At 41.3% G+C, this 10,806-nt stretch overlaps 1 protein-coding gene across 1 annotated transcript; it reads left to right on the top strand.

The window, feature by feature from the left end:
- The first annotated feature begins 1,540 nt into the window (after positions 1–1,540).
- On the top strand, positions 1,541–8,576 carry LOC133900410 (receptor protein kinase TMK1-like). Its single transcript, XM_062341541.1, has 2 exons — positions 1,541–4,069; positions 7,646–8,576. Exons 1-2 carry the CDS (start codon positions 1,783–1,785, stop codon positions 8,107–8,109), a joined length of 2,751 nt encoding a protein of 916 aa, XP_062197525.1. The 5' UTR covers positions 1,541–1,782; the 3' UTR covers positions 8,110–8,576.
- Positions 8,577–10,806: the final 2,230 nt, after the last annotated feature.

Below are 10,806 nucleotides of genomic sequence, written 5' to 3'. Positions count from 1 at the left end.
TTTTATATGAAGAAAGTTTGAAAAAAAAAATGAGATAGGCCATATAAACATGATGATTTGGTCCATCATGTTATGAAAAAGCTTAACATGTAAACACATATTTTTCATATGTAGGGTGTATCTTCAGAGGATCTTTAAAATTTGTTTCACTCTATTTAGAGTTTTATTAATTTCTTCATGGTTTTTACAAAGTTCACAAGCATAAAGTGAACATGTTAATAAATTGCATTGTAATTAACTTTTTCATGTTTACCATTATTTTTTCTACATAAAGTATAGTATAAGTAAACTAATAAAAGTGGTTTCACTAATTTTGGAGGTGTGATGAGTTAGTTATGAATTAACCTAGTTACAACATATTTACACAATCCTGCATGCTACAATAGCTATTTCATGAGTTCATGTATTTTTAAAAGACATAAGATCATATAACAAGACTAATAAAATTAGTTTCTTAATTTTTGGGTTAGCAAATAATTAACTATACATTTAACTAAGTTTAGCAAATATATTTTCTCACAGAAAATATACAACTTTTTCATAAGTATAAATACTTTTATCATGTAGATCATATTACAAGAAAATCAACAAAATTTGTTTCCTTTGATTTGAAGCTCAGATGAATTATTTAATGATTTTACGAAGTTGAGCTATTTTTTAATTTTTTTAACTTTACTGAAATTTGATAAACTGAACTGTTTTCGATGGAATTCGAGTGTTTTTCAATGACAAACAAAAAGCAGAAATGCGGTCGGTTTTCTATGAAATGTGAGCAATTACCCAATGGTCGGTTTTGTCCCAATTTTGCCTTCGATTTATAAATTTATCCTTGTCCGAATTCTCATCAAATTTCGCCTGAACTTTCCAATTTTTGTGAATATCAGAAAATAGCTCGAAAACCGCTTGACTTCCAAACAAATTTTCGAACCTTCCAGCAGGCCGGGAAGATTTATGAGCATCTTATCTGCCAACGAGCAACAGCTGCTGGCAGCTTGGCGCATGGCGATCCAGTGAATCCCTGACCCTGCCTTTTTTCTCTCTCATTAATTGCTACCACCGCGGCAGGTAGAAGAAAGCAAAATGCAATTGCGCCACTCTGGGGCCACATGCATGACCATTTGTTTCTTCCGATGCATTTTTATACCTCCAATTCTGCAGGAGTCCTTTCAAATTTCTATGTTCCAAACACGTCCTCGCATATTACTCGCTTGCGGTTTTCCGAAAATTACTCCTTCCGCCTAGGCTCTTTTGATGCATTCGAGTGTTCTCATGCTGTAGCATAATTAGGCTCCGATTTTGCTAGGCCTTCGATCTAATAGAATACAATGGAATTCCATCTTAAAAAAGCATAGGATCCATATCGGATTGATCCTGGGCATCTAACAGTCCTGACATCTCATGAGTAAAGCTAAAAGGATTTATAAATTATAAATTATGTAATTGATTAGTAATTTTTCTTCGCAAAAGGGAAACTAGTATTCGTAAAGAAAATAAAGTCCTTGTTCATGGAAAGGGACAAGAGTGCCGCAACCCACCACGCCGTTGCCAGCCCACACTTCCCAGGACGCACGCTGCACAGCACAGGCACAGGAGGCGAAGAAGAAACAAGATCCATCAAGGAGAGAGAAAGCTCAAACACACACACACAAACTGGAAGAAGAGAGAGAAAGTAGAGAGAGGAACATAACCACGCGGCCGGAGACGCCCAAAAATACCTTCTGTTTTGGCCCAGGCAAGAAATCCTCCGCCAAGAAACCACCGCATTTGCGCCACCAATCCGCCATGGGGAGGGAGGGATTCGTTCCCCTCTTCCTCCTCGTCGCCGTCGCCTCCCTCGCCGCCCCGGCGGCGGCGGCAGGGGACAAATCCAGCGACGCGGCCGCCATCGGCGACCTCGCCAAGTCGCTGACCAACCCGCCGCCATCCTGGCTCGGCGGCGGCGACATCTGCGACCGCAGCGATGGCATCACCTGCGACGGCTCGGGGCGGGTCACCGGTATCAACCTCGCCCGCAAGGGCCTGTCGGGGACGCTGCACACCTCGCTGTCCTCCCTCACCGCGCTCCGGTCGCTGCAGCTCCAGGACAACACGCTCTCCGGCCCCGTCCCGTCGCTCGCTGGGATGGGCTCGCTCACCACCCTCGCCCTCGACGGCAACGCGTTCACCTCCCTGCCCGAGGACTTCCTCCAGGGGCTGATCTCCCTGACGGAGCTGAGCATGGACGACCTTCCTCTCAAGCCCTGGAACATCTCCGACGCCATCGTGAACTGCGACATGCTCCAGAGCTTCTCCGCCTCCAATGCCTCCATTACCGGCGCTTTCCCGGCGGTTCTTGCGAATCTGACATCGCTCACGACGCTGCGGCTGTCGTACAACTACCTCACCGGCGGCCTGCCGGCCGGGCTAGCCGGGCTGAGTGCTCTGGAGACCCTGCAGCTGAACAACCAGAAGTCAGATGCCAAGCTGTCAGGGCCGATTGATGTCCTCGCGTCTGTGAAGAGCCTGAGGGTGCTGTGGATTCAGTCCAACGCATTCACCGGCCCAATCCCCGATTTTAGCAACTCGCAGCTGGAGACGTTCAATGTGAGGGACAATATGCTCACTGGAGTGGTGCCAGCCTCGCTGATGGGGATCATGAGCCTTCAGAATGTGATGCTATCGAATAACCATTTTCAGGGGCCGAAGCCTAATTTCACAGGCACTTTGAAGACACAAGATATTGATTCTGGGAATGGGTTCTGTCTCAAAGACCCTGGACCATGTGATCCTCTGGTGACCATTTTGCTTGAGGTGGCTTCAGGGTTTGGGTACCCGTATGAACTTGCGCAAACTTGGGTGGGAAATAATCCCTGCGATGGCAGTAACCAGTGGCTTTATCTCTCCTGCATCAACAAAGAAGTGATTTCTATCAACTTGGCTAATAAGAACTTGTCGGGGAAGATTTCGCCGGCTTTCGCAAACCTGACGCAGCTTCAAAAGCTGAATCTGTCGAACAATCATTTGACGGGAGTGATACCTGATGCTTTGACGACACTGCCAAACCTCTCGGTTCTTGATGTCTCAAATAATGGCCTCACTGGCCCAGTGCCCAGGTTTATGTCTTCAGTAAAGGTGACAGCCACAGGAAACCAGTTTGGGGAATCAGGTGGTGGTAGTGGAGGAGGTGGTGGTACCAATGGTGGTTCTTCACCTTCGAATCCTGGAGGTTCACAAAACTCAAAGTCGAATGCGGGAATGATCATCGGAATTCTTCTAGCTGTCATTCTTGTCATTATTTGTGTTGGGCTTTTCTTACATCATCTAAGGAAGAAGAACATAGACAAATTCAGTCCTGTCTCAACAAAGAGCCCTTGTGGTGAATCTGAGATGATGAAGATTCAGGTGGTTGGGACAAATGGCAATATCAATGGAAGTGGTTCTGCAGTCCCAACTGAGCTTTACAGTCATGTAAGCGTTGACAGCACAAACATTGCTGATATATTTGAGTCCCAGGGGATGCAATTGCCGATCAATGTGCTGCTGAAGGCCACAAACAACTTTGATGAGGGCTGCATCTTAGGTAGAGGAGGTTTTGGGGTGGTTTTTAAGGGGAATCTCAATGGGAAGCTGGTTGCTGTGAAGAGGTGCGACAGTGGCGCTATGGGGACTAAGGGGCTGCAAGAATTCATGGCTGAGATTGATGTTCTTAGGAAAGTCAGACACCGTCACCTGGTTGCACTACTTGGGTACTGTACCCATGGCAATGAGAGGCTCTTGGTCTATGAGTTCATGTCTGGTGGAACATTGCGCGAGCACCTGTGTGATCTTCAGCATAGCGGTTATACTCCTCTTACATGGACACAGAGGATGACAATAGCTTTGGATGTTGCCCGGGGGATAGAATATTTGCATGGCTTGGCACAGGAGACTTTCATCCACAGGGATCTGAAGCCTTCCAATATATTGCTGGACCAAGATTTGAGAGCTAAGGTTTCAGACTTTGGGTTGGTCAAGCTTGCTAAAGATACAGATAAGTCCATGATGACAAGGGTAGCTGGGACATTTGGATACCTTGCTCCTGAATATGCTAGTATGTTCATTTCTCACTGCTATATATATTTTATTCTCAAGTACGAATTAACTTTTGACTTGTGCTAATTTCTTTTATCGGTTACATTAGTTGCTTTCAGTTCAGTCACAGTTTGATTTTTTTTTTACAAACTTTCTGCTTTCTATAGAGACTAGTTAGCGTTATTGAATCATCTATAAATACTATTGGGCATTTAACTCTAGTGCATGATTCTTCCTATCAGAAGCCTTACCACTGTAGAACTATTCAGAGCTATGTTTTGACTCAATACTGGCATTTGGTAATATACCAGCAGATTTCTCAGGCCTTCTCTGAAACGGAAAAACATGGATTAGTAGCAGAGGTCTATATTTTTTATATCTATAGATATATAGGTTCTCTTTTTGGGTGAAACATTGCACATTGGTTTTTGGAATTCGGAACAAGCTAAATGCTTGGTGAAGTCACTAGTTAACTATCATAGACTAGAGGTTCCCTTCAACAGAACTAGGTCATTAGCAGGATCTCGGATGACTCACAAGCACAAAAGCCAGTTAGACATTTTTCTTTTTCTCGACCACAGGGCAGTTTTTAAATTTAAGGTAGGGGTGTACCGAACTTGGCTAGCCAGGAAACTTGTTGAAACTAGTTTCTCAGGGAGGTACCCACAAACCAATGCACCTCGGGGTTCAAGCCTGGGTGGCCGCCCTCTCTATTGGAGGCACTAACCAACTGAGCTACTGCTTAGTTCGTAATGCCAGTTAGACAATTGATTGCTACAATCCTACTCCATCGATTTTATGAGTTATAAGTAACACAAGTTACAGGTGCATATTACCTGTTTGTCAGTAGTATGGTCCTTGTAGATCGTCAGCACCCTTTCATAACTGCTTTACATGGTGCCTGTTGTTTGTTACCTGAAGACGGGTTCTCTACCAACCTCTTCATGAGTCCTTTTGTTATGCCATTTTTGGCTGGACAGTTGATGTTTGATGTACGCAACATTTGTTTGATATTACATAGGTCTGCTTTGTTGAATCATAATCTCGTGAGGGTGACCATTTCCCAAGCAGCCTAGACAATTATTTAGGTTTCTGCTGGTGCCAGCATATGCAGGCACGAACTTTTTCTTAGTACATTTGTGGGCAAACAACAATGACACTGCTGGATAGCGGATGCCACTTAAAAATTGGTTAGTCCATGCTTTGCAAAGTACAGAAATTATTGTTAAACTTTTTTATTTGGTTAGTCCATGCTTTGCGAAGTACAGAAAATGTTTGCATGAACTGTTTGTGTCTGTCACTGTCAAAAGCTTGTCTTGAATCCACAGGTAGTATATGTCTTAAGTCCACTCCTTATCATTTTGTACACATAACTTGTGCTCAGTCTGCTAGTCCGATATTTGCACTTTTTAGGTATGTGTCATTTCTACATTGTATCCTTGCATGCCATGTAATAGTATAGTAATATTTTCCTAGAGGGAACTTATAATCCTGATGTTGTCAACATTTGGAGCTTATTAGTTTTCCGATACTGCCTAAATCTTCCAGCATAACTTCTGTAACATGCAGTAAACCATTCACTACTAAATGTTGGTTGTCATTGCTGGCATAATTAGTTTATGAACAAGACGGAATAGGGGTTTTATCAGCATAGAAAAGGTTATACTCAACTCGTGACAGGCCATAAATAAATCTGTTGTTTAGTATCTTGTAAAGACTGTCTTTAGTTTTATTACTACTAAACTGTGATGAGCTCTTGCATCATTTAGTACATTAAATTTTCCCAGACACCAGTTGGTTGCCGGACAGTTTCAGTGATTTTTATTTGGCATAATTTAACTAGTTTTCTCCACATTTTCTTCAAATTCGGTGTCTCATCGGTCTTGAATCCCCCTCTACTCTTAAAATGACTCCAACATAGCATTATGCCATGTCAGCTCAAAAATTACTAGCCATTGGATTGAACTGGGTTAGAATATTAACCCTTAGGTCTTAAATACCTAAGAGAAATGGTAGAAGTTTGTAAAACTGTACTATTTTTAGGAACGGATATCCTTCCATTCAAAGACATATTGTGGCACTCATTAGAAACTATAAGGGCTTGTTTGGATATTGTGGTTTTCATAAACTACAATATTCAAAAAGCAACAGTCTTATAAATGATAGGCACAAATACTATATGCTTGGTATACTACAGTTTTATACAGTTTTGAAAAATACTGCAACATGTCTGGATGTTGCAGTATTGGCAAAACATTAGGCGAACATGTTCAAAAATCTGTTTCTGTATTAGGATATAGACTATCACGACTATATTGTCCAGTATAATTAATGTTGCAGCAATGCACCATGAGTTACATTGTACAATACTGAAAAAATTAGGCAAACATGTTCTAATCTGTTTCATAATGATTATTACATAATCATACACGTAGATTGATGCGTGCATGAATGCTCACTGCATTCGCTATTTAATGGCAATTGCACATAAGCACCGTTTGGCTCAATGAAATAATTGGCCATGGCGACACGTCATGTATGTCCAAATCTGGTGACAAGTGCACGCTCAACAAGACCTCGGTTTCCCAGAAAAAGTGGTCTGGAGTAGATATTTAAAAACTAAAAAAGATTACAGTACCTGGGAAATTACAGTTTTCAAAACCGAAGTTCATTGGTGCCCAAGCACAAACGCCCCATATAGATTTGATAGTACAGTATTTTTATGAAACTTTGGTATTCCCTCAAAACTCCAAAAGTACTATGCATCCAAACAGGCCCTAAATAGTATACAAGTGTTCGCAAGTAAACATCATTGAAACAACGTACAGCAGAGTTATCCTTATCTTCTACATTCTATCAAAGAAACAGAAAAATAACCAAACAATGCTTGAAAGCATCCCAGAGCTCCACTAATTGCTGGGAATAGCCAGTATTTACTGAATACCAGTTCTATGCATATCATATGGACATCAGCATATTTATTTAATTGGGGCTATAAACTGTTTAGGCTACATTAAGCCAACATATTTCTTTACCTAACATATTTGCTTACCTTTATTAGTCAAGTTATTTCTGTTGGACAGTTTATGTGGCTTTATATAGTTCATAAAGGGTTGTTGCTTTTATGCTTCGTGATCATTCCCAGTCTGACTAGGAATTGAGAAATGTTTTTCAGTCCATTACCTGATGCGGCATCCATGGAATCCATGGAAAATACATTTTTAGAAGGGCATTTTGTATTGACATTATATACTATTGGCAGCCATCTGTAGGAAGGTAACTTTCCTTAAATTAAGGAATATCTTTGAAGTTTGAACTTGATTTTTTTTTTTTGGGGGGGGGGGGGGTACATCAGATGAGGATATGTATTGTAGCCGAATTTATCATATATCTTTTTCTCATCAGTCTGAGTCTGCTGTGTCTACTAGTATCTCTTTTACTCTGTTTTGGAATTGATATTTATGAATGGAATACTGCTACGCTTTGTACAACAGATAGTTGTACAGTTGTTTCTTTATGTTTTTGCATCGCAGGGTTTCGATTTGTTTCATTTTGTGGCACATTAGTGATGAACATGCCATTTATATGTTTACAGCTACAGGAAAGGTCACTACAAAAGTGGATGTGTATGCATACGGTGTGATACTAATGGAGATGATTACTGGAAGAAAAGTACTTGACGACTCATTACCTGAGGATGAAACAAATCTTGTAACGATCTTCCGAAGAAATATGCTTAACAAAGAAAAGTTCAGGAAGTTTGTGGACCCCACTCTGGACCTGAATGCTGAAGCTTGGAACAGCTTGCTGGAGGTAGCTGATCTTGCTCGCCATTGCACAGCACGAGAACCATACCAGAGGCCAGACATGTGCCACTGTGTGAACAGACTTTCGAGCTTGGTGGATCAGTGGAAGCCGACGAATGTTGACAACGACGATGAAGGCGAGACAAGTGCGATGGGTCTGAACCAGCAGCTAGAAAAATGGAGATGCAACGATTTCACTATATCAGATTCGGATTCATTCAACACATTCAACGTGTCAAGGAAGTACCATTGACAATTTGCGAGGGACCCCGTAGCGTCATGTATAAATGAGGAACCATGATCGAGCACATCAAGAATCAATAGCTCTTTAGATCATGAACAGCATTGAAGGTCAATGTGCCAGGTGTTGTAATTAGCCTTGAGAAGTAGGTCGCTTGATCAGTCGGCATGTTGCTCTTCCTGCATTGGTGGCTGTTAAAGCCATGCTCAGCCTCGAAGGAGTGGTAGCTGGAACTTGCTACTATGCGTGCTTATCCGGTCTATATTGTTTCGTTGTTCTAGTAACATTGAGGATATCAACAATTTGTTCTTGGATGGTTAAGGGGGGAAAGGGATGGAAGAAACCTTAGCGTGGTCAAATGTTTTTCTGTTGTTGGTAGTGCTTTTTTGTGGGCTGTAGAAGGGTTGTTTTGTGTACAATCAGCGATGAGAGAAATTATTTTGCCCGTTATTTGTATTCGATGCGTACATTCCTTGTTATCTTCTGTTCTCTATGTGTGGCTCTCTTGGGGTACCAAAACTTGTGAAGTGGTGCTACTTAGTGCTTGTTTCGATGTCGTAGTTTCTAAAAGCTATGATATTAAGAAACTATAGTTTTAAAAATCAATGTCATATTATACCACGATTTAAGAAAAAGGTCTTAAGTGGAGTTTCCAAAACTTGAAACTACAAGATTTGTTATATCCGAACATCTCCATGTTTTCTAAAACCTAGTTGTTCGCCAAAATGGTTATCTAGCGCGTTAGGTGACGACTAGATGCTAGTCGATTATAGTTTAGGATAGATGGTCAAACTTGGTCCTACGGGGTCTAGATTGCATGGTTAGACGGTTTAGTCTGTGATGTGGGCATCTAGATTGCCATTCAGGCGATGGCGTGTTTTGGTGTGGCTACACATGAGGTGGAAAGTCATCTGCGCCCACGCCATGCTGATTAGTTTTGGGTTTTGTGAGGTGGGTCTGGCCTCAACTGCCGCCACGCTAGGTCTGGTCACCGTGCCAGCGTGACATTCTTTTGTAGGCATACAATTAAAATTGAATATTGATTAATGATTAGTGAGTTGATTTGAGGACACAATGGAATATTGAAGTTGCATTTCGTATCTGGAAGTAATGTCTCAAATCTCACTTGAAAAATATGTGTTCTATTTTTATTTAACTCTCGATTTTATTTACGAGTATCAGAGTGATCCAAAAATTTTAAATGTTTTTTTTTGAGTAAACTAAAGCTCACTAGTAACCCATTTTAATTAGTTTGATTCAAAAATCCTAAGATAATATTTAATTAAAATTCTCCGAAGAAGCCTACTTTTATAATAAGCAATTTTTCATACCTCACATAAATTCCCATAAATAAAAAAAATCACCAATATTCTTATCATGTGATTTACTAATTTATAAAAATATTTTCAACCCTAGGTTATTTAGAGAAAATATGAGTTCCTTTGTAATTGACGAGCTCATGGCTACTTCAGATACTATCAAAATAGCCAATAATCCTCAAATTTTACAATGTCTAATTACAAGAGCATGTCTACGATAATTAGACCACCAAGTGAACTCTCTCGCTATTCATTTTTACTTGGATGGATTCCTACTAAATTCTTATGATATTTTGTTGCTTAGAAACATGGGAGAAGCACCACAATCTTAGCCGAACGTCACCTCTCGAAGACCAAGTCTATTCGGACTCGAGGCTGAGCCCTAGTCATGGTCAAAGTCGTGGTCATGATCGTGGTTGAGTTCCAGGATAGTATGTCAATGAAACGGGCATAACTCCCTCATACGAAGCCCGTTTTAGGCAATCTTGGATATTCTGGAAAGCTTACGACGATCCCTTTTGAATGGATATGAGCTTGACCAAATATTCCTTATAGTATAATCAGGGTCAAAAAAATAAGGTGTTGTGCTACCATTTTGGACCTAGTTGGGTCTTGTAATCGTGTCGGGGTCAGAGTCAAGGTTGTGTAGGCCTCTTTCCATGGCTACATAACCCTAGGTCGACCTCCTCACATCCCTCCTATATATACAAAGTAACCATCGTAGTTTAGACTCGAGTTTAGCTTAGATTATTCTATTTTAGATAGTTTCACCGTTTATCGGTTTGTTGAACCCTAACTCGAGTACTTCATTGGTAATTAGCAATATACAGATTGCATCTACCTGTTCTTGCTTGAGTTCTCGATTCGCTTGCAGAAAAAGCCTTTTTGGCGAGGTTAACCACATCTTGGCATAGTTAATAACCATGGAGTAGTGGTGTAGTGGTTGCGAGGGTTCTGGATCTGTTCTGCTCGGAGTCTTTGGATTATCAACGTTGAAGCTCCACCAATCGACTTATCATATTACCTTTCGAAAGATCGGGTAAACACGCATCACAGCCCCTCAAGTTAAAGATCCTGCCTCGAGCGCACCTGAGGAAGGCATGCAGCCTAAAAGGGCTCAAACCTTAATATTGGTACCAACTAATGACCCTTAGGCAGCAATTGAGGTTCTCCTCCAGGCAACAGGTGCTCAAGCAATTGCCACCGAGAACGACTACGCCGACTACCAGATGTAGCTTAAAGCTAGCCAAGAAAGAATCAAACATAAGTCCTCCCCCATATCACAATTACCTTTATACCTCTGCTCTCCGGAAAAGTTTGTGACCCACGTACCTCACTAGTCTTAGAAAAGGTAGTAGAAGAGTTTTTGAGTTTGTGACATATTCGAAAA

Source organism: Phragmites australis, chromosome 19, assembly GCF_958298935.1.
Source record: "Phragmites australis chromosome 19, lpPhrAust1.1, whole genome shotgun sequence".
NCBI classification, from domain to species: domain Eukaryota; kingdom Viridiplantae; phylum Streptophyta; class Magnoliopsida; order Poales; family Poaceae; genus Phragmites; species Phragmites australis.
The sequence above is the reverse complement of the archived record's forward strand: the minus strand, read 5'-3'. Positions and strand labels throughout refer to the sequence as shown.